The 24,002-nt window shown below is 32.3% G+C and overlaps 2 protein-coding genes across 4 annotated transcripts in view; both read right to left on the minus strand.

Moving 5' to 3' along the window:
* Positions 1-3,088: 3,088 nt before the first annotated feature.
* LOC129948154 (uncharacterized) overlaps positions 3,089-24,002 on the minus strand; it is a 44,615-nt gene continuing 23,701 nt past the window's right edge. Inside the window, exons 3-8 of one of the 3 annotated variants that reach the window (XM_056059033.1) lie at positions 19,757-20,035; positions 19,526-19,684; positions 17,288-17,761; positions 4,711-4,924; positions 3,527-4,268; positions 3,089-3,406 (exon numbers count right to left, since the gene is read on the minus strand). In XM_056059033.1, coding sequence (XP_055915008.1) covers positions 3,254-3,406; positions 3,527-4,268; positions 4,711-4,924; positions 17,288-17,761; positions 19,526-19,684; positions 19,757-20,021 — 2,007 coding nt within the window. In that variant the 5' untranslated portion in view covers positions 20,022-20,035 and the 3' untranslated portion in view covers positions 3,089-3,253. Of the gene's footprint in view, positions 3,407-3,526; positions 4,269-4,710; positions 4,925-17,287; positions 17,792-19,525; positions 19,685-19,756; positions 20,070-24,002 lie in introns of all 3 variants that reach the window. The other 2 variants (XM_056059032.1, XM_056059031.1) reach the window with 2 other exon arrangements.
* The window catches only part of LOC129945261 (nucleolin-like), a 13,782-nt gene continuing 10,342 nt past the window's right edge, over positions 20,563-24,002 (minus strand). Inside the window, exon 3 of the mRNA XM_056054919.1 lies at positions 20,563-20,657. Within this exon, the coding sequence (XP_055910894.1) occupies positions 20,563-20,657 (95 nt within the window). The remainder of the gene's footprint in view (positions 20,658-24,002) is intronic.

Here is a 24,002-nt window from a genome sequence, read left to right on the forward strand (position 1 = left end):
AGTTCCACATCCAAAGAAGAGGGGTGAAAACGAATATGAAAAGCTTAGAGTACTACAGTCAGCGAAACAATGTATTGGATAAGAAGTTGTAGACAGGAGATCAAATAGCAACAATGAGAAAGAGTGTTGGAGATAGAACAGAGCCCTGGGGCACACCAGCATTTATTTTGTGGTTTTCAGGCTTGAATCCATCCAATACAACAAGTATTGAACGATTCGAAAGGTAATTACTAATCCAATCAAGGAGGGATTCATGCAAACCGAAAGCACGCATTTTCAATAAGAGAGCCTGATGCTAAACCCTATCAAATGCTTTTGAAATATCTAGTGCAATAATCTTACTTTCTCCAAAGCGATGTAAAGATTTGCTCCACTGATCGGTGAGATGAACCATGAGATCATCAGTGGACCTATTGCTACGAAAGCCGTACTGACGGTCATAAAGAAGCTTTCGATCTTTAAAATATTTCTTGAGCTGATAATTAATCAGCGTTTCCATGACCTATGAAAGAAGAGACGTAAGAGCAATCGGTCGATAATTAGAGGGTGAAAAAGATTCGCCTTTATTTGGGAATTTATTATGCAATTTTCCATCCTCTCGGAACAAGACCTGTGCAGTAGGATAGATGAAAAAGCTTACGCTGTGGTTTTGCCAGCGTTGAAGAACACTTCTTCAAAACAATAGCGGGGATATCATCCAGAGCAGCAGATTTTTGTGCAGAAGTCTAAGGACTCTTGCCACAGCACGAGTGCGAAAAGAGATTGGTCCCATAGAATCACTAACTCGCTCAAGTAAAGGCGGAGTCATAACACTTAGTGGCAGCGTAGAATTTCCGGCGAACTGCATAGCAACGAGATTATCTTTCTCTAAAGAGCTGATAGCGATATTATCAATAGACTCCCGAAAATTGAGTCCGAAAAAACTACGCCAAAAACATCTAGACAATTCTTATTATCTATATGTTAAGTGAGTGACCCCCTTATTTTAAAGTCTGGATCCGGCCTTGACGAGCAGTTATAGCTCTTAATTTTAGTAAAAGAATGTAAGATCCGTTGATAAGTAAGTTTAGAGCTCTTGACACCGGTTAAAAGCCGTTGGTGAAATGGTTTAAACCCTGTTATAAGCCAGCTAATAGCTGTTGATATACTGGTTATACGCCTTTAATAATCTGAATAAAAGCCGTTGGTAAGCTGGTCAAAATCTGGCGATAATTCAGTTATAAACTTTTCATAAGCCGGTAAAAAGCCTTTTTAACCCAGTTTAGAGCCGTTGGTGAGTCGGTTAATAGCTGTTATTGAGCCATATGAAACCAGTCTGAACTAGAAGGAATGATCTATCGGGTGAAGAAGACCAACTAAGAAAGCAATAAACTAAACCACAAACTTGCACCAAAAAACACTGATAAATTTATTGAGGTTAAAGGAAAAGAAATCTATTTGAAAGATCAAAAAGTGTGCAACATTTTTTTAAGTAAGTTGTTTAAACTTAAACAAACCTATAACATTAATTTACATAAGTTGTTCGCCTTTTATTTAAAGAAGTTGCTATTAAAAAGATGTTTAGTTTTAAACATTGAAGTAAATTTTGTATAAACTGCTTCTGGTAAGTTATTTTTTCACAGAGTTTACTAATTTGTATTTACACGAGTATTTTTTCGAAGGTATTACATGTTTCTTACTGACCGATAGCTTAACAATTCCTACCTAGCAATATTTCTGCTTTTCCTTCTTTTTGTGTCTAAATGTTCATACCTAGGAACTCTAAGCTTTTAAATTCTTTTTTTTTAAACTTCCATTAAAACGTATTTCAAAAACTTACAGTTTTTATAATAATATTAAGCTCCTAAATTTGTATGATCTGTTAATGTTTGCAGCAGTGTAAGTTTTATCAAAAACTGAAGTGAAGTTTGCGAAAAAAAAACATGTATGTATAAAAAAACTAGACTAAAGCTTTTCTCATTAATTAGAGAAGTTTCACATTTTAATAAAATGTCGATTTAATTTTTTTTTTAGAAACCATTACTTGCCATAAAACCTTATCAAACATCACATAGCAAGTTAAGTCAATTTTAAATGATACTGTACTTGGAAGTAAACATAAGGAATGGGTTCTGTTAATATTGTTGAAACTTAAGAGCCTTCTGGCAAGCTTATCACTGATATTACATATTGTATGCCTCAAATCGAAAATATTCAAACTTTTATGATTTTTAAACTTATCTCATTAATTATTCTTTAATGGCATTAAATCGGCACCGTAACTCTATAATTTTGTTTGCTAAGAACAAAGTTTTACCCACAGTCAAAATATCAACTTAAATACCAATCGTCTTCTAAAGGAGAGAAAAATATCAAAAATTAGATAACCTTTTAAAATTAATAACTCTTCTCATTTTCTTTGTTAAATCGTTTAGTAATTCTGTTTGTTATAAATAAAAGTTAAAATCAAAACAAAAACTTTATTCAAGACTGAAAATATAATTTCTATATGATTTCTACTCGTTCGTTAACTCCTTTTTTTGTTGTATAGAAACTTCAATAACAGCCTTGCAGAATAGTCTTCCCTTTTTCCCTATCGCTGCTCCTCTACTCCTGCATAATGCCAACATCCTTTTATAGCAGAACTGTAGAGTTTTTGACGAGAACCTTCATGATATTAAAAACTTTGTCCATGAGGCAAACAATTGGTTAAAATAATAAAACAACCATATTTGAAAGTTTAAGGACCTCAACCTGCTCTGCTTGCCTGATATGCACTCTTATCATCATCAGACTGAGAGCTGAGGCGGAAAAACTAGGGTTTTTTTGGAGGCAGCGAGAGAGAAGCAAACAACGAAATATTTAATTCACTTTTCGTTTAGTAAATATGCATTTTTTGAAGTAAATTTGTGCTTCGAAATAACTGACGAAGCTTAACAAAAAGAGTACAAACAAAAGCATAGCGAAACGTCATTAGGGTTTCAAAAGGTTTTCATCTGCTAACAAAAATAATTAAAAAATTAACTTTTAAAAACTTTTAAAAACATCGAAAATGTTTTTTTTTTTATTTTAACTTTAAATATAATGTATTTTTCGTATAAATAAACCGATTCCTTATACATCAACCCCCCATTAAGGACATTCGTCGTTTCTTCGAAGAAACTTCAAAGGAGACAACATCCATAATTTAAATTCAATAAATAGATAAATAAATAAATAGTTAATCTTAAAGATACAAAATTTCTTCCTAAACGAAACAAATTAATAATTAAATTTACAATCGAACAACTTCAACTCCTGCTCGTGGCTGAAACAATGATTCAGCTGCCAATCTCAGTTTTTCCGATACCAGACGGGCAATTTTGGGAGTACGCCGCCAGACCATTTCCCGGGTACGGTCATGATTATCCTTGCTTTCGATTTCGACCTGTGAATAAAATCAAAGTGTTTGTTTTTTTTTTTGTTAATTAAGCTGAGTTAGCAGAAGCAGCAGCATCAGAGCTACCACCATTACCATTACCATCATCATTGTGATGTCGTTCATTACCTGTTTAGGCTGTTGAACCTTAATGGAGACTAGGGTGGCTTGGTCATTCACCACACTGAACTTAATTCGGCCGATCATCTCGTTGGTGCGGGCAGTGGCTGTCTTCACGTTGCGCACATTGCCGCGCTTGAATGACTTTTCCACTTTGAGTGTCAGCGGACCCAGTGTGAATTTGCTTTTAATTGTCGAATTTCTGCCTTCCGGATCGGTGACCACTTTGGCATTGCCAACACGACGCAAGGATGCCAATCCAGAGAGGCTACCTTCGGCACCGCGTAGTTTTTCCATGGAAGTTGAAGCAGGAGCTGATTTAGCTGGTTTGGCAGAGACCGACGACGACGGTGAAGCTACCGATGCTGATGGTGAAGCTGACAAATTGGAGGAAGTTTGCTTGGGCTTTTGTTGCTTTGTTGTCTGCTTGTTTGTATTGGACCGAAGAGGTTGAGTTGTTTTCTTATTTTTGGAAGGAGAGGAGGAGGAGGACAACGACGGAACTGTTCGTTTCTCAACTGATTCAGTGCTGACAGTTTGAGGTTTTTGTTTTTTCTGTTTCTGCTTTTGTTGTTGCTTTTGCTTGACATCTGTGACCGAAGAAGAAGCAATTACCGATGTGGCTGGAGATGCTGATGGTTCTACTTCTTCAACGTTGCTGGTCATGTCAGATTTTATGACTGTGGTGGAATTGGCTGCTTCGGCATCCATTGAACGAGCCTTTGTGCCACTAGATACTTTCTTCGTTTTGCTGAAAATATGATCAAAGAAAACTTGTTATGAAATTGACTTCGTTTATGAAGAAATCTTATGGCGATAGTGAGGACTTTTTGAACACAGAAGTTATGAATATCAAATTTGACTGTGATGATTGGGATATTGTATTAACAAAGAGATGATGGGCTTTTGACTTGTGTGAAGGGTTATGGACTACACAGGAAGTCGTTTGATGTTTTCTAATAAATCAACACTTATTTTTTTGAAGTCGCAAAGAGAATCCTTTTTAGATATTTTTTTTATTTGAAAGCTTAAGCTCTTCTTCTTTTCCTTTTTGAGATTCTTAAATCGATTTTATTCTAATACCTAATCTCTTTATTGAGTCCTTGAGTCCTTTAGACTCCTAAGAATTCAAAAGTCCTCCCTTGTGTGTCATAGTTGATTCGACTTTTCTATAATAAGGTAAAAGTACCTACCTCTTTGTACTTGTCTTTGTTGATTTGCTGGGTGTGTTTGACTTTTGTGGCTTTGCTGGTTGCATTGGCAGCGATGCTAAACGGACTTTGAAAGGATCATATGAATCTGATACAATGCGATTGATACGAGCAAAAATCGCATCAATAAACTGATTGTGACGTTCTTGGAATGCATCCTTTGGCATCTCAATGACAACATTCTTCTCAGCTCCTCCTGAAGAAAATAAAATAAAAAAGAAAAAAGGAAATCAGAACAAAAATACCAACGACAAGTCCTTAGACTTCTTCTTTATCTCAATTACTTAGAGACGATAGTATAGAAGTCTGTCATTTCCGTTTCATATAAGTTAATTCCATATCCGAATGAGAACTTTTATTTATTTTTTTGTTGTTAGATTGTTATAGCTTTGTTATTGAAAATGTCGTGATTTCGATATCCTACCTTGTTATATTTTTATATGTTGTTTTGTTATAAAGATGAAAGCTGAACAAAAAGCTTATTTAAAACGACCATACACAACCATTTTGTGGTCTATTTTTTTTTTGTTAAAGTTATAAACAGCACTATTATGGAGATGGTTATGGTGGTAAGTTGTGTCATTTTAGTAGGTTGTTGTTTGTTGTGGTTGATGATTTTGATGATGGTTATGGTGGTAGATTGTTAGTTCGACATTTAATTGCACTTTTATTGGTTAATTAAATTGTTATGTTTATTATCATGATTATTATTATTTTTTTGTTTGCATAAAAAGCTCATTGTTATTAGTTTTAGTTTTTTTTTTATTGTGGCATAGAATACCTTTTATGGTTTTTCATATAGATCAATACTTATGTTTGTGCAAAGATACTGGATTAATATGATGACATTGAAGCAAGCGTTTTTATTTGCGTTTATTGTTTTGATATTAAAAAAGCATTCCAGGCATAAAAAGGCATAGGTTTTTTATTTTATGGTAATCTTGCGTGTTAGGTGTTTGCACATACAAAATTATGTAGTTAAATTTTTATTTTTAGTTTTTTTTTACACAAACAACAAAAAATTAAAGGATTAGATTTGGTTTTCATACATGAATTATTGACTGTTAAAAAAGAAGAGGAAACGGTTTTGGAAATGCTATAAAATAGTGCATTTGAAGGACAAGGGTAGCTAAAGGTATCTATTTAAAGAAAAATCTGATTGAAATTTTTGATATTTATGAAGAAGAAACTATCGTACTTACCCGACTGAGTCATATTAGTAACTTTTATAGGTAAATACTTCAAGAAACTACCTAAGGAAGTATTTTAATCTACAATTTAATTTGAAAAACATGAGCCTTATGTACAGTATTTTTTTTTTGTTCAAAAGTTATTTGAGGTATATTTGTATATTTAAGGGCAGTTTTGATTTCTTTTATTTTTCAATGAAAAACGCAGAGCATTTGAACGTAAGTAATGAAATTGTAATAGAATAAAAAAATAATGGATGCTGATGTAAATTTAAAGCCAAAACACTAAATATCTTTAAAATTGAAAGAAACAACTAAACTACAGATAAAAGGTGTCCCAAAATTAACGCAAGATTTGAATTTGCCGCCATTTGTGCAGTGAAGTGTTGGCAACCCTGAAAAAAAGCAATTTGACAGCTAACAGTATAGTGTTTTTAAAAATGGAGCGTTAAACGATAAAACAACGTGTCTTCATTATTAAAGAATATTTCAAAAATAGTGAAAGCTTGGCGGCTGCAGTTTGAAAATTTAATACAAAATATGGTCGGAATACTGTTTTAACTTCGTCAACTGTAAAGAGATTAATTGAAAAATTCATTTAGACTGGATCCGTTGGAGACGCCAAACACACTGTTCGTCCAAAAACAACCCGTTCAAATGTGAATGTCGAAGCAGTGCGTGAGAGTGTTGCTGACAATCCAGGAACCTCAATTCGACGTCGTCGTGGACAAGAATTGTAAATTTCAAGAACATCTCTACAGCGTATATTCACCAAAGATCTGTGTCTTCATGCTTACAAAAGAGTTATTGAACATCAACAAATGGACCCTGATTTTTCGAGCAAAATCATCCTAAGCGATGAAGCACATTTTCATCTTGATGGCTTTGTCAATCGCCAAAATTGCCGCATTTGGTTCGGAGAACCCACAAATGCATCCACAACGAGTGACTGTATGGTGTGGATTTTGGGCTGGAGGCATAATTGGGCCATATTTTTTTTGAAAATGATGCTATTCAAGCAGTGACTGTTACTGGTGCTCGATATCGCGATATGATTACACAGTTCTTTCTGCCAAAATGGGATGATATTGATGTGTCCAATATGTGGTTACAACAAGACGGTGCCACATGTCATACAGCCCGTCAAACAATTCAATTACTGCATGAGACATTTCCAGGTCGTGTACTGTCTCGTTTCGGTGATCAAAATTGGCCTTCTAGATCGTGTGATTTAACACCATTAGACTTCTTCTTATGGGGTTATTTGAAATCACAAGTCTATGTCAACAAGCCCACAACCACCCGTGCATTAAAGGAGGAGATTCAACGCTGCATCAACGAAATTCAACCACATTTATGCAGAATGGTCATGAAAAATTTCAACAAAAGAGTGCGCATGTGCATGCAAAGCTGTGGAGGCCATTTGTCCGATGTGTTATTCCATACATAACCCTATCCTATGTACTTTACGAGTCAATAAAAATATAACTATCAAAAGACTAAAAACGGCATTTTCTATTTAATTCAAATCTTGCGTTAAGTTTGGGACACCCTTTAGAATATTTTTTAAAATAAAATATACAAAACTACTGATTTTTAAAATGTGTTGCACCATCAAAGACTAAATTGAAGCTTCTTCCATACATTCGGTTGTAATTTCTAAGAAATACTATGAACTTAGTTTTAATTCGTACTCCTTTAAGACTTTTAAGATTTTATTTTTATTTTTTTTTTTTAACTTAAGTTATTGTAATATGTCTGATTTGTCAAATTAAAAATGTAGACATTTCTCGACATTTCACGGTCCCTAGAGATTTTTAGAAAGATCCGTACGTTCGTACGTCCATAGGTTAGGTTAGGTTGAAGTGGCTATCCAAGATGGAAACGGACACTTAGGCCAGTTTGATGGCCCATCGTGATACAACATGAATCTTGAGGCTTCCCCATAAGCTCAATGGAACCAGTTTAAAATCCTTACGAAACGGGAGAGGCTGATATGATTTAGATCGTTTAGATCGTAAAAGAAGAATTCTCCTAGGTAATTCTTGCGTTTTCGATCCAGAGCAGGTCAGGTACAGAAAAGATGAAGAACTGTTTCCTCCTCTTCCTCGTCCATACAGCTTCTGCAAAAGTCATTTGAGAATTCGCCTAGTCTCGTCGCGTGCTTTTCTTTTAGACAGTGTCCGGTTATGACACCTATTATCGAGCTTATATGCGATCTGCTTAGAGATAGCAAGCACCTTGAACGTTTAAACTCCAGTGTTGGCCAGATGTTTTTTGTGACTTGACACGTGGTGATGTTGTTTCAACTGGTGCCTGCCCTCCTCATAGGGTCTTGCATTAGCCACAAAGACAGAGTCCAGTGATTTGATAGCAGCCTGACTATCTCAGAAAATATGGATATCAGATGTTGGTATCACGTTTTCTTTAAGCCAGGAAAAAACTTCTTTTATTGCCAAAAGTTCCGCCTGGAACTACGTCCGTACGTTTGCGACGTTTTTTTTTGTCGTCCATATCTCAAGATATAGAAAGATATCGTCTTCAAATAAATTTTGTTATACAGATAATGAGGCAGAAATATGCAGAAAGGGCTCTCAACAAAATTGCGTGGGTGGTTTTTTACCATAGCAGTTTGAAAAAAAGGTGAAAATTTTGGTTAACCCTAAATATCTTACGAACGAAAAACCCTAGAGACTTGAATTAAATTTTATATAATAAATTGTAACGTGATACGAAATAGGTATATTTTTTGAAAAAATCAATATAACGGTTTTTTTATATATCAATAAAACTGAAAAAAAAATTTGTCACCTTTAAAATTTTACGACTGAAATATGATTTCATCTCTAAAACAATTTTGTGCAACCAAGAATAATGTTTTTGACACTTGATAAAATTTTGAGAAAAATCTAATGGACAGTTTTTTTTACAAGAAATAAAAACCTAAAAAAAAATGTATAAAAGTTGGTAAAAATTGATTATCGACTCAAATATCTTATCAAAACTTTGAGATATTAACTTTAATTAACTTTTATCTTTCAAAACATCTTGTTGTCAACATTCAGTTAAAGTTTGAAAAAAATCGATTTGACAGTTTTTGTAAAAAAAATTGAAAACCAAAAAAAAAATCAACAAAAGTTCGTAAAAAATGATTTTCCACTCAAATATCTTTTAAAAACTTTGAGATAATAGGTTCTTACTAATTTTTACTTATAAGAAATATTGTTTTCAACATTAGGACAAATTTTGAGAAAAATCGAATTGACAGTTTTTTTACAAAAAGTAAAAAACCTAAAAAAATGTATAAAAGTTGGTAAAAATTGATTTTCGACTCAAATATCTTTTCAAAACTTTGAGATATTGACTTTAATTTACTTTCATCTTTCAAAAAATCTTGTAGTCAACATTCAGTTAAAGTTTGAAAAAAATCTAACCGACAGTTTTCTTACAAAAAAAAAAAACGAAAAAAAATTAATAAAAGTTGGTAAAAAACGATATTCGACTCTAATATCTTGAAAAAACTTTGAGATAATAGCTTGTAATTAATTTTTTTTATTAGGAATATTGTTTTAAACATTAGGACAAATTTTGAGAAAAAATCGAATTAACAGTTTTTTTTACAAAAAATAAAAACCTAAAAAAAAATGTATAAAAGTTCGTAAAAATTGATTTTCGACTCAAATATCTCTTCAAAAATTTAAAATATTGGCTTTAAACAAATTTTATCTTATAAGAAATATTGCTTTCAGCATTCGATCAAATTTTGAAAAAAAGCAAATTGTCAGTTTTTTTACAAAAAATAATATTCTAAAAAAAAATACTAAAAACTCAAACATTAAAAATAATATCAAACTTATTTTATTTCAGAGAAAATATTGTTTTCAATATTCAGTAATTTTTATATAAAAATCCAGCAGTCCGTTTTTCAAAAAAAAATAAAATCAGAAATAGAACGAAAATTTGGTAAAAATTAATACGATTGCATATAGACAAACTTTTAAGCAAGACAAATCGACAGAGGCGATGGGAAGTTATCAGTGTGGGTCGCATCCCAGCCCCTTTTTTTAATTTTAAATGATCTGGGAAAAGCCTTTAAATTCTCAGTTTTTGAATTGAAGTTTAAAAGGAATTTCAAAATTATTTCAGGCTTGTCAATACTCAACTCTTCAAACGACTTTATCCCTAATACTGCATTTTTTGAGTTAGACGGACTCATAACATAACTTTAATGATTTTCAACCAATCAAATTGAATATCTTGGAAAATACATTTTCTTTGAAGTTATTTAAGACTTGTTTACAATTAGTTACAATGAAAGTGGAGCACCTATGCAAATATGTAAAAAAAACCTATTTAAATTCAGTATTGTTTATTAACAATTAATATTATTAATTTAAAAAAACAAATGGGCAGAACTTTTAAATAAAACATAATAGAAATGAGTTTTTGTTCACTGAGTAGTTACCAACTGCCTCCCCTTATATCTATCAAAGCTTTAATTCGCCTTGGCATATCTTGAATAAGGTTTTTTACGATCGCGTCGTCTGAATTATCTCACTTCTCAATCTGCCCAGATTTCTTCCCACTTAATTTCTTGGGAAGAGCAGTTAGCTTCCTTATCATTTCTTCCAGCCGATCCCAAATATGTTCGATGGTATTCATGTCCGGGATCATGGCAAGCCAAGCTATCACATCGATCTCTACTTCTTCCAAGTAGTCCGTAATACACCTGTCAACATGAGATCTCGCATTGTCTTGCATTAGCAAGAAATGAACTCAATATTGTTCCAAAACTTTGGTGATTCAATAATAGAAGTTCACTGATCGTTCCACTATTGACAGCCCAATTATTCCGTTCATATAGAAATTCTTGCCCACATCATGACGTAACCTTCCCAGAAATTTCCCCCTCTAGAACTGCTGTTGAATTGTATCTACCACCTGATCTTTTCTACCCTCTTTTATTTCAATTTGGTGAGCATAGACAAAACGCGGACTTATCAGTGAACCTTATATACCTTAGTCGGCCTCGTTTCTATCTTGGTGAAGGCGAGCAAGTTCTATTCACTCGTGCTGTATCGTTATTCTTGGTATACGAACAGATCGCTCTTAATTAAAAGCGCGCCGCCCCACCTTTTAAGCATTCGAAGTGATCCATCTCACTGATTAAAGTCTGTAAGACACTTCAACCGCTGTTTGGTGAAGAACTCGAAGGCTTTGAAGCACCAAATATCTCGGCAAAAATAAATCGGTTTATTATCAAAATAGTAACAATTCATCATAAATTATGACTGCTCCACTTTTTGTAACTCAGAGTATAAAATTTTTCAAATTTGCCTAAAAATATTGACTGTTTTCAATTATTTTGTGCGTTTAAATATACGTTTTAAATGTTGAACTGTTTTTGTAACATAGAATTTTGAATTTTTTTTATCAAAATACTATTAAGACAGTGTAAGATCTTGTACAGAAAAAAAATTATAATTGGTTCATTTGTTTTTTTATATTGACAGGGTCCAAGTTAAGGAAAAAAAAAATGTTTCGGAAAATTTCCGAAGAAGTTTTAATAAAATTTAAATTTTCGGCTTTGAACCCAAAAATTTTTATCGAGATCACTTTTAAAGTTTGGTTTTAGGAAATTACAAAATATCCTTAGATAGTCTTCTTAAAACATCAATGTTCAGGTTTTAACTAAATTTAGCCAATGATTTCGATGATAGGGGTGAGGAAACACAGACAGACAGCCGGACAAAATCACTGGACCCACTTTTTTCGACTTCCCTACCATGGTAATGTCATGTTTGATTAAAATATCGAGTTATAAATAATTTACGAATACAATTTGCATAATATAACTTCTATAAGTCATAGGAACAAATCACCCTCTTGGATGATATAACTTTGTCAAGCTTAAAACTGATAAATGAAAAGAATAGATTTTCCTAACAAAAATATTAGTTTTTGAATTTCTATAAGGACATGTTTCAAAACGAATCTTTCGCTCAAAAAATGAAAATCAAACAAATCTCTATTCAAAATTTAACGAAATTATTAATTTTTAGTTCCTTTCTTTTTCAATGGAAACATACAAAAAAAATCTTTATGTGTTCTAATAAAAAGTATCTATACTTTCTATAGTTAACTTATAGATAAATAAAGAAAAACCAAAACTCAAAGTCACCAAAGAATGTTTCCTATTCCTCTTTTTTTAAAGTTGTCTTATGATATTTTTTTTAAGTCACGATTCTTTACAAAAACTTTTTAACGCACCCTTTCCAAAACCAATGAATTGACTAATTTATAGAGGGAAGGTATTATGAGTATCATTCTACTGTTTTTATTTTTAATCGAAACTGATGTTCAAAGAACTTCTTTTCATTTTTTTGTTCACTTAAAATTCGTTTGAAATTTTATCCTGTTTTGCAATTAACATACAAAATTTAATGCACAACTCAGATTGTATAAACGTGATGTTGTTTTATGTGGCTTAACTTTAAGAAAGTTGTATATGAGGTTTGGTGTTTACTTTAATGTTAATTAATAGTGTTTTGCTTTTTAGCAAAAATTCAAAAATCACCTTCAAAATAATCCTGAATATTTCCGACCTTACAGAATTTCTGTTCGATTTCATTAAGTCATTGCTTAGTTATTAAAAACTATAGAAAAACGAACTTCAAATTTCTGAAACATTTGAAAAAAGACATGGATTTTTTTTAAAAATAAGCGTACACTCAAGGGGAAATGACTACCCTTATTACCAAGACACAGTTTGACTACTAGGAAAATGAGAGAGGGGTTGAAAGAAGGTGTCGGTGCACATTTGTTATGAATTCCTGAATGTTGCAATGGCTGGGAAAGACAGAGTGTGCCAAGGCATTCCATATTCGCATAGTACGGCTAAAGAACGAATCTCTGTACTTGACAGTACGACCAAAGTTGGGCTTAATGGTATATTGATGAGCCATTCATAAAAGCGCAAGTATTTCGGTTAAACTGTATAAAATATTAAAACTATTTCTATTAAATAAATAATTAACAATCATAATGTAATGATGGAGATATGTTTTTTTTTTTAATAAAAAGTGAAGGGAACTATAAAAGGTGGTAAACCAAAAACGCATCAGACTTGGAATAAGAAAACGCGCATCTCGAACAGCTAAGTAATTTTGTTTATGAATGAAAGGTTGAAAATTTGAGTTGTGAAATAAATTTTTAGGTGAATTGAAGTGAAATTTGAATAACAAGGCGATCGTATCTTTTCCAAGACAGATACGAAACACTGCAAATGATAGGACTGAAGAAGAACAAAAAAATTTACGTAAAGAGCGCCGCGTTAGTATGGCTCAACGTTCGTGGTTCTCAATCACGAAGGCGAAGTGAGGCAGCCCGTGAAACGGCTCAGTTGGCAATGCAAAATCGTCGAGCGAACAACAGAGGTCAACAAATAGATAACTTGCGACGCCTAACAAGAGATATATCAAGTGATGATTTCATTCGAGCAGAATTTTGATAAGACTTCAGCAATGATAACGGCTTGCATCCTAGCGTTTGCATTGGGCTAATGGACGTTATTTGCGAGTATTGTGGTGCATTATAGTTTTCCGGAGAAACGCCCGAATTATGCTGCCATTGTTGACTCCGCCACCTGAGCTATCTACACAATTTATCACCCTGATGGCTAACTTTTTTAAGATCACAGAAAGCATCGACGAGAATTAGTGCAAAAAGTTTTTCCAAAGATTGCCCAAAACTACAAGAATCATTAGTGGCTCAATAAGCGTGCTACATTACAAGGCAAAAACATCGATGAAACAGCAACATAAAAGTCCATCGATACTGTGGAGAATCAAGACGAGATTGTCAACTATCCGACTGAGTTCTTGAATTCGTTAGGTTTGCCATGCTCTTACACTGAAATTTGGAGTTCGCATTATTCTTCTCCGAAATATAAATCTACCACGAATTTGCATCGAAACTAGACTTTCAATCAAGAAAATGATAAGCAATGTTACCGAAGCAACAACTTCAACTGGAAAATTCAAAGATGAAGACGTACTGTTGCCACGTATCCCAATTATCCCGTCGTATATTCCATTCGAATTCAAAAGTTTACTGTTCCCGGTGCGACTCACTTTTTTAATGACTATTAACGAAGCCCAAGGACAATAGTTAGAAGTGTGTGGATTAAATTTGGAGAAACCATGCTTCTCACTTGAACAGCTCTATGTCGCTTGCTGATTTTTTTCTTTCATAATTAGGGAACCCTAAAAGGGTTTGGTATATCTTAAATATGCCAAAGACCCAGTGTGAGCATTAAGAAATGAGCGGAAGGTTGGATAGGAGGTGTCGGTGTAAATTGAGTTAGAATTCCTGAACATAGCAATGACAAGGAAAGATAGATCGTGGCAAGGCATTCCACATTTGCGTAGTACGGCTAAATAATGAATCTCTGTATTTCATAGTGGGGCTGAAGTTGTGCTCAAGGGTAAACTGATTGGCATTCTTAGAAGAGCAGGTATTACGATTTAATTGTTTGACAAAGAAAGAAATAGCGATACAAGGCATTCCACATTCGCGAAGTACGGCTAAAAATAAATCTCTGTACTTCATAGAAGAGCCAAAGTTGGGCTCAAGGGTAAACTGATCGGCATTCTTAGAAGCGTAGGTATTACGATTAAATTGTTTGACAATTCAAAGGTATTACGATTTAGTTTTTTGACAAGGAAAGAAAGAGCGTGGCAAGGCATTCCACATTCGCGTAGTACGGCTAAAAAATGAATATCAGTACTTCATAGTAAGGCCAAATTTGGGCTTAAGGGTAAACTGATAGGAATTCTTAGAAACACTGGTATAACGGTTCAATTGTTGGAGGGGAGGAATGCAAGTGGCTATTTGATTAGAGCAAGGTCCATTAAAAAAACGGTAAAAAGCGGTGAGACAAAAAACTTTTCATCGATGTTCAAGTGACATAAACGAGTTGATGTTGTTAATTTCTCCGATCATTTGAAAAGGTCTTCTTTGAACACTGTCCAAGAGGCTTCAATAAATTACTGGAGCACCAGCCCAGAGATGACAGTTATATTCAACTTTCGGACGTATGTAGGTTTTGTATAGATTGTAGCCAGATCACCCGGGGAGAAAAATGTCTTGCATCTTCTCAGAAAACCTAGACATCTTGCGGAATTTTTGGCGACATCGCGTATGTGGTAGCTCCATAAAAGGTGGTTGCTGATGCACATTAGAAGGATATCGAGATTTTTAGTTTCGTTGATGCAAGTGACAATCATGGATAGTAGCAAAGAGGGTATATCTCGCCTTAACGATGCAAGACAGCATTGGGTTTTCAAAGCATTAAATTTCACGCGGTTTTTAGTCCCAATTGTACAATGCTGTGTAGGTCGGATTTAAAGAGCTTATCATATTTTTCCGTTGCAGTTCCACATACGAAGAGAGGGGTTGTGAGTCTGGAAACGAATATAAAAAGCTGAGAGTAATTGGATAGGACGTAGCAGACAGGAGATCATTAATAAATATGAAAAATAGTGTTGGAGAGAGAACAGAGCCCTGCGGTACACCAGCATTTATATTATGGTTTTCAGACTTGAATCCATCGAAAACAACTTATATTGAACGGTTCGAAAGAAATTCGTATTATATATTATTGTTCAGCAAAATGGTATGTCTTAAAATTAACTAATTAAAGATGCATTAAAATAATCATTTTCGTATTCCATGAATCCACAATTGCCATTGAGATAATTTGGCAAAGAATTTTTGGTACACGTTTTTTGGTTAATTTTTCTACGCCCCCATAACTTACCCTTACCTTAAAAGAAGCTTCAATGCTTTTTACTTAAATTTTTTAATTAGTAAGTTAGATTATTTCCCCCCTTTGAACATGCATACTCTTCACGTTCCTATTTTTTTTTTTTTGTCAAAATCTTGAAATACAAAATAAATTTCTATTAAATTAAAGTCAATGAGTAGCTAAAAATTTCAATCAAAAAAAGTAACAAAGACCACAAAATAAAAAAGAGCAACCAAATTAAAAAAAAAGCATAGAAAATATTTTCCATCACGAAGTCAAAAGAAAAGCACTGAAGTAGAGCAAACAAGAAAAAAGAAGAGCAGCGACAGAATTTTGCAAAATCTACAAAAGGCGTAGTTTAAGAAGAAAGATTTTACATACATTTTTTTTACAAAAATTATTTTAACTTAAATTTAACAAAAATGTGTGAATAATATTAAATTAATATTAAACAAACATCAATGAATATAAAATTAAAATAATTTACAAATTTACATTTATTTTATTTAAGTTTATTTTCAAACGCTTGAAAAAATATACGTCTCTTGTTCTTATTTCACAAAGATTCTTTAATTTTTCTTAAACATTTTAAAAATTCAACAAAAAGTACAAAAAATAAAAACAAAAATTAATTTTAATTTATTTTCACGTCACCTCAAGTTTTTAATAACACTAAAAAATTTAAAAATCTCTGTGAAAATATTTAACGATTAATTATTCTTCCAAAAACCACGCCTTTTGATTTCCATTTTTTTCTAGATTTTCACGCCCCAATATTGTTTTTTTTTTAAATTAATTAAACACATTTTTTTAAATAAATATTTAAAGTTACATTTAACTATTTTATTTTCATTATATTTTGTTTTAATTAAATAAATAAATAAATAGTTTCAATAAATAAAAAAAAGCTTATATAACAAAAGGACACAATTTATAGAATAAATCTAAACTAATATTAGATTTTTAAATTATTAAAATTTGATGTTAATTGTAAAAGTAAAAAGAAAATATTGAAAATAGATTTTTAAGTTTTTTTTTTTAATTTTTTAAAGCATACAAATAATGAGATGAAATCCGTCGATGGTTTTGGCGGGTAATTTCTTTTGTTTTTTGAATATGGGACGCCATTTTTCAAGCGTTTTATATTTCCCAATCACCCACTTTAGTTGTGATGAATTTATGTGTTTCATTTTCGTTTCTTTTTGATGTACAAAATGATGGTCTTGATGTGATTTAACTACATTATTTGGTGTTTTTGTTTTGTTTAAATATTACTATAAAAATGGTCTACTTTACAAATGTTTTAATTCTACATTGTTTGTTCTAATTGGTCGTATTATTGTTAAGTAGTGATGAATTTTTACATTTTCGAGTTGGATAGCTAGCACCGAACTCTTTGTTTTTCACTCCATTTTGTTGATTTTTAAATGTTTTCTATCTAAATCAATTTTTACTATTTTAAGTTTTTTTTTAAGATTTAATTTTGTTTAAAAATTTAATTTTTGTTAATGCAAAGCTGATTTTTTAGTTTTTTTTGTGTGTTTTGATTTTTTTGACTCACGTGCACGTCTTGCTTCAATGACATCATCACCAACGATATCATCTTCGTCGTCATCATCATCATCGGTATCATCATCATCTTCATCGTCATCATCACCAGTCAAGGCACCAGTAATGTCATCGTCATCATCGTCGTCATCATCATCAGATGATTCAACTTGATTGTTAGCAACAACTGGGGCTGCTACGGCAACCTTTGCTGTTGTAGCTTCGATTGGCTTGACATTCAAAGATTGGATGTCAACTTTGGTATCGATGCCCGAGTTCTCTTCGTCGTAGAATACATTTTGTTCACCTTCAACAGCTTCTTCGGCACCAGAGACGATCACATTCTCACCTTCGGATCCAGCGGAAGCAGCTTCTTCGAGGACTTCAGCAGCAGCAGCAGGTTGGGCAGGAGCGACAGCTGCTGGTTGAGCTGGGGCAGGTGCAGCTGGTTGAGCTGGGGCGGCTGCAGCAGCTGGACTTGGCTCATCTTCATCGTCATCATCATCATCGTCGTCATCTGAAAATTATAGTTGAATTCAAATTTGAAAATTGAAATTGTTTTTATTGGTTTGGGTGGAGGTGGAATTCTCAATATTTCGGTTTTATAAGACAGGGATACGAATCACAAATAAAACTTGGCGAGAACTTCGGTTTAAATGTTTGCATAATATGAGATGGCTCGTTGGGTAAAATCTTACAATCGTTATTCAATACTTTCTCCTTAGTTAATAAATTCTAATTCACTGACTTCGGAAAATAAACAGAGGTTCTACAGATTTTAAACAGAGGTTTAACAGATTTTTAAAAGAGGTTTAATTGTGGTTTAATACTGGTTGAACAGAGTTTTAAGTGTATCAGCTTAACTTTTTTAGGTTCAAAACAACTTAAATAGAGGCTAAATAGTGGTCTTACACTAGTTGAACAATGTTTTAAGTATATTAATTTGACTTAAGCAGGTTATACAGAGGTTTAATAGAGGTTCAATAGTGGTTTAACAATGCTTGAACAGATTTTTAAGCGTATTAACTTAACTATTACAGGTTCAACAGTGGTTTGATAGAGGTTCAGTAGTGGTTTAACAATGGTTTAACAAAGTTTAAAGTTTATTAACTTAACTTTAAGAGATTCAACAGGGGTTCAACATGGGTTCAACAGAGCTTTAACAGAGGTTGAATAATGGTTTAACAATGGTTGAACAGAGTTTTAAGCGTATTAATTTCAACAAAGCTTTGATAGAGGTTCAGTAGTGGTTTAACAATTGTTTAAGAAAGATTTAAGTTTATTAACTTAACTTTAAGAGGTTCAACAGGGGTTCAACAGAGGTCCAACAGAGGTTCAATAGTGGTTTAACAATGGTTGAACAGAGTTTTCAGCGTATTAACTAAAGTATGTCAAGTTCAACAGAGGTTTAATATAGGCTCAATTGTGGTTTAACAATGGTTGAATAAAGTCTTAAGCATATTAACTTCAACAGAGCTTTGATAGAGGTTCAATAGTGGTTAAACAACGGTTTAACAAAGTTTAAAATTTATTAACTTAACTTTAAGAGGTTAAACAGAGGTTCAATAGTGGTTTAACAATGGTTGATCAGAGTCTTAAGCGTATTAACTAAACTTTATCAGGTTTGATAATTTTTGAATAAAGTTTTAAGCATATTATGGGTTTACATTGGCTGAATAAAGTTTAAAGTTTATTAACTTAACTTTAACAGGTCCAACCAATTTTGAAAAGAGGTTCAATAGTGGTTTCACAATGGTTGAACCTAATTTTAAGCGTATTAACTCTATACTAGTACAGTTTTAACAGAGGTTTGATTCTTGTAGAAGCTTAATAGATTTTTTTACACTGGTTGTTCAAAGTTTTAAGTTCATTAGCTTAATTTTAAATAGGTTTAACAGAGGTTTAATAGAGGTTCAATAGTGGTCTTAAACTGGTTTAATAAGTTTAACTGAGTTTCAAGTGTATTAAGTTAACTTTTACTGTGAACCACACACACAAATTTGGGATTGCGTTACCATTGTTAAAATATTGAACTATGAAGCTATTTAACTATGGCCCTAGAGTCTTCAATGTATTCTAAAGTAACAGGCAGTTTTTGGTCTAATTTCGAATGTTGGGTAATATTATTTGATATTTTGAAAACACAAAATGGTCTCATGATTCTCAAAGTTAGTTAAGTCAAATCATGACAAAAGTAGCTTACTACTTTCCCCCGCCCTTTCTACGTTAAAACGTAGTTTGTTTAACTTACCTCCGAGAATATCATCAAAGATCCTGTCAATGTAGTCATCATCATCATCGTCATCATCATCAGCAGCTGCAGCAGCAGCAGCTGGAGCAGCACCAGGTGCAGCCTGTCCTTGTGGTGTATCATCTTCCTCATCATCATCGTCTTCTTCATCATCGTCGTCTGCAAGTCCCGAAAGCAATTGTACTAATTGAAAACCCACCGTTTGTCCCATTTTTCAAATTAAATACTCACCATCATCATCTTCAATAAGGTCAGTTATATCGCCATCATCCTCATCATCATCTTCATCATCGTCGTCATCATCATCTTCATCAGCACTTGCAGCGGGGGCAGCAGCAGCAGCTGGAACCGGTGCAATATCGCCACTTGCAGCTTGTCGGCCAAGTGCTCGGGCCTTTGATACAAGTTCATAATTTTCCACAAGTTGAACTGGCGACGAATGACACTCCAGCATCAAGAAGCCCAAAAGGCAAATGGCTAAGATGGCTAATTTCATTTTGTGTGTGTGTGTGTGTTTATTTGTTCTGTTTTCTTAAGTTGTTTTCTGAAAGAATCAAGAAAAAAAGGAAGAAATATATGAGTACCGTTATTCTAAAACAATAAAGCAACAACAACGTGTTTTTGCATAAATTTGTTGCCACAAAAAGCAAATTAATTTTCATCCATCCAGGGGCGCAGTACATTTTTGTCGCATACCTGTTAACTTGCAGTTTTGTTTTCTTTCATATATTCTGTAGAAATAAAGGGGCTTGAGCTCAAAAGATACCATCTACCTACATTAAAACCTTTAACAATGGTTTCTCTTCCTCTGCCTGCATATACATACTATGGAAGAAGAAGAGTGGTCAATTTTATGTTTATGTTTATGTTGTTCTTGTTTACTTTTCTTTTATAGTGCGTAACATTAACCCAGTTAAATACGAAATACCTGTTAGCCTTAGCAGCTCAAAGTTGTGGAGCGGGTATAAGAGAAGGAAAATAAGAGAGAGGTGGGTTAAGGTAAAGGGGAAAGTCACAACTCGCACAGAAGTGGACTCTTAACCCACTTGCCGAGCATTAACAGCAGACAGCACAATCATATCATTTCCATCGCGTACTTCATCGCGCACTCCCCTCCGCATAGAAATTGTATCTTAAATGAAGCAAAAATATGTTCTTCTTGTCGTTGTTGTTGTTTGTAGTGTTGTTATAGCTCCGCTCGCTAACAAAAATGTGGTTGGGTTGGCTTTAACATTTTAATGTCGCACTTTAAAAAGATACAACCACATCACAGTGGAAACACGACAATAACGACTATGACGAGGACGCAACATGGAAAAATAAATGAGAGAGGGGGGGGTCTGGTGGGAAATGGTTGATATACATAGAAAAGGTAGAAAATGGTAAAATGGAACAAAAGTGAGTACAAGACCAAAGAAAATAGAGTGACTTCTTCAAACTTCAAGCTTTAACCAGAACTAGTATGATATTGTGATATGGCACTATTGCAGTGACTAAGCGTGTCACGTTGGTTGCAATTGCAAATGCTGCTTCTGCTGTTGCTGTCACTCTTCTATAACATATCATCTAACCTCAGTGCAGACATATCCGGTGTACGTTGCGTTGTTCTGCAGCACAGGTTGCAATAAAAGAAACCAAATGACAACGACAACGTCACGACAATGAACTTGGTAACTGGCAAGGTGGATTTGGTTAAGGAAGCTATGTTAGTTTTTTATTCTATAGTCTTTGTAGGGTTGTAACTAGAGGTACTTGACTCATGATGCTTGTTTTTATTATCAAATCAGAAGTTTGTTCTTTTTTGTGTAAATGGTTTTAGTTATAACTGGTCAAGAGGTAATACAATAGAATTCAAGACGAAAGCCATAATGTAAACTAAAGCATTTAACTTAATTGGCTAGTTGTGTTTAAGAAATCAGTTCCCACCTACTACTACTGAACAAGTGACAAAAAGCGAAAGAATGAAATCTTTGTGAATGCAATCTTCAACGAATTCAATAAAATGAATTCTCTCTCTCAAAATGTTACAATAAAATTTTAGGAATTATTTTACAGATGTTAATTGGTAGCAATCTTTTAAAGGGGATTTTATTCAAAGTGTTCGGTCTAGGACTGAGCGTACTTAATGAATCAAATCTTTTGATTGAATTCAATTGATGATATTCACAAAAGAGTGCATTCTTTTACAACTTCGACATCTATTAGTTTATATTTTTATTGAATGACTGTTCCAGTTGTTCCAGTTGGCCGAAACTGATCATGAAAAGAACTTTTTGATTCTCTTTATTTGAGATCATGACCAAAATAAATTTGATCGAAGTAGACATTCTTTTTTTTAAGTATATGGCCCTTACAAAGATGGTTTAACAATTGAAAATGATACAAAAGTCAACGAAATTATGTTTCTTTCTTGACTCAAATGACTTTTTGGAAGGATTAAGTTGTCTTGTAGAGAATTTCACCCCAAAATTTGTTTATCACATCAGGTTTTTAAAATAAAAGCATTTAAAAGAGTTAAAGACAACCAAAAAAGGGGTTTTAATATAAGTTGCATTATAATTTTTAAAGTATTAATCTATGTCTTCTAAGCACATTGTAGTACTTCACTAGACTTCTGAAAATTATTATCGATAATCATTTGAATTTATTTGAAGTCTTGAAAAATGTTCAATTCATTGTTTTCTTAGCTGTGAAAAATAAGGTTTGTAGTTTATTTTAAATACTAATATCAAATCCAAACATTAATTTTGATAAGCTGCTCAAATTTTTTAAAGTACCCATGTTTATGTTGTAGCCTTTTCTAGAGGACTGATTCGTAATAAAAACAAGATTTAATATCAAACCGTTTGCTTCGTTTTGTAAAAGACTACTTTAGCTTAAATGATTTAGCGTTTCTTTAAGATTTTTTTTTTATCAGATACAATCTTTAAATTTGTATATATATATTTAATCTTAATATTTAGGGCTAGGATTTTTAAAAGATTTTGAAAAACATCATGAATTTTAAGAAAAAAAAAATACTTTTTGAATAAAGATAGCCTCAAAAATCCTTACGTATGTGTAGTGCTTCGAACTTAAGAAAGGAATTTTTCAAAAACGTGAAGTGTTGAAGTGATTTTAGAGTTGAATTTTAATTAAAGTCATCAAAACTTATTGAAAACGCGCAATTTGAGTACCAGGACAAAACATTGTCGTTATTAACAAAGGGTGACAATTATTGACAAAAAGCTTTGAGAAAAATTGAATTGACAGTTTTTTTTTACAAAAACTAAAAACTTAAAAGAAAATTTTACAAAAGTTAATAAAAATTGATTTTTGACTCAAATACTTTTCAAAATTTTGAGATATTGGCCTTAATTTACTTTCATCTTTTTAAAATTATTGTTGTCAACATTCAGTAAAATTTAAAAAAAATCGAATTGACAGTTTTTTTACAAAAAATAAAAACCTAAAAAAAATTAATAAAAGTTGGTAAAAATTGATTTTCTACTTAAATATCTTTTCAAAAATTTGAAATATTGGCTTTTAACTAATTGTTTTCAACACAAGGAAAAATTTTGAGAAAAATCGAATTGACAGTTTTTTTTCCAAAAAATAAAAACCTAAAAAAATTTAATAAAAGTTATTAAGAAATTATTTTCGACTCAAATATCTTTTCAAAAATTTAAAATATTGTCTTCAAACTAGTTTTGTCTTATAAAAAATATTGTTTTTAACATAAAGACAAATTTTGAGAAAAATCGAATTAACAGTTTTTTTTACAAAAAAATAAAAACCTTAAAAAAAATTAATAAAAGTTGGTAAAAATTGATTTTCGACTCAAATATCTTTTCAAACTTTGAGATATTGGCTTTAAATTACTTTTATCTTTCAAAATATATTGTTGTCAACATTCAGTAAAATTTTGAAAAAAAAAAAAAAAACAAATTGACAGTTTTTTTACAAAAAATTAAAAACCGAAAAAAAAAATTAACAAAAGTTGGTAAAAATTGATTTTCGACTCAAATATCTTTTCAAAACTTTGAGATATTGGCTTTAATTTACTTTTATCTTTCAAATAATATTATTTTCAACATTCAGTAAAATTTCGAAAAAATATCGAATTGACAGTTTTTTTAACAAAAAATAAAAACCTAAAAAAATGTATAAAAGTTGGTAAACATTTATTTTCGACTCAAATATCTTTTCAAAAATTTGAAATATTGGCTTCAAACTAACCTTATCTTATAAAAAATATTGTTTTCGACACAAGGAAACATTTTGAGAAAAACCGAATTGACAGTTTTTTTTACAAAAAATAAAACCTAAAAAAAATGTATAAAAGTTGGTAAAAATTGATTTTCGACTCAAATATTATTTCAAAACTTTGAGATCTTGGCTTTAATTTATTTTTATCTTTCAAAAATTATTATTAACAATATTCAGTAAAATTTTGAAAAAATATAATTGCCAGTTTTTTTCTAAAAAAAATGAAAAA

This window comes from Eupeodes corollae, chromosome 2, assembly GCF_945859685.1.
Source record: "Eupeodes corollae chromosome 2, idEupCoro1.1, whole genome shotgun sequence".
Taxonomy (NCBI): Eukaryota; Metazoa; Arthropoda; class Insecta; order Diptera; family Syrphidae; genus Eupeodes; species Eupeodes corollae.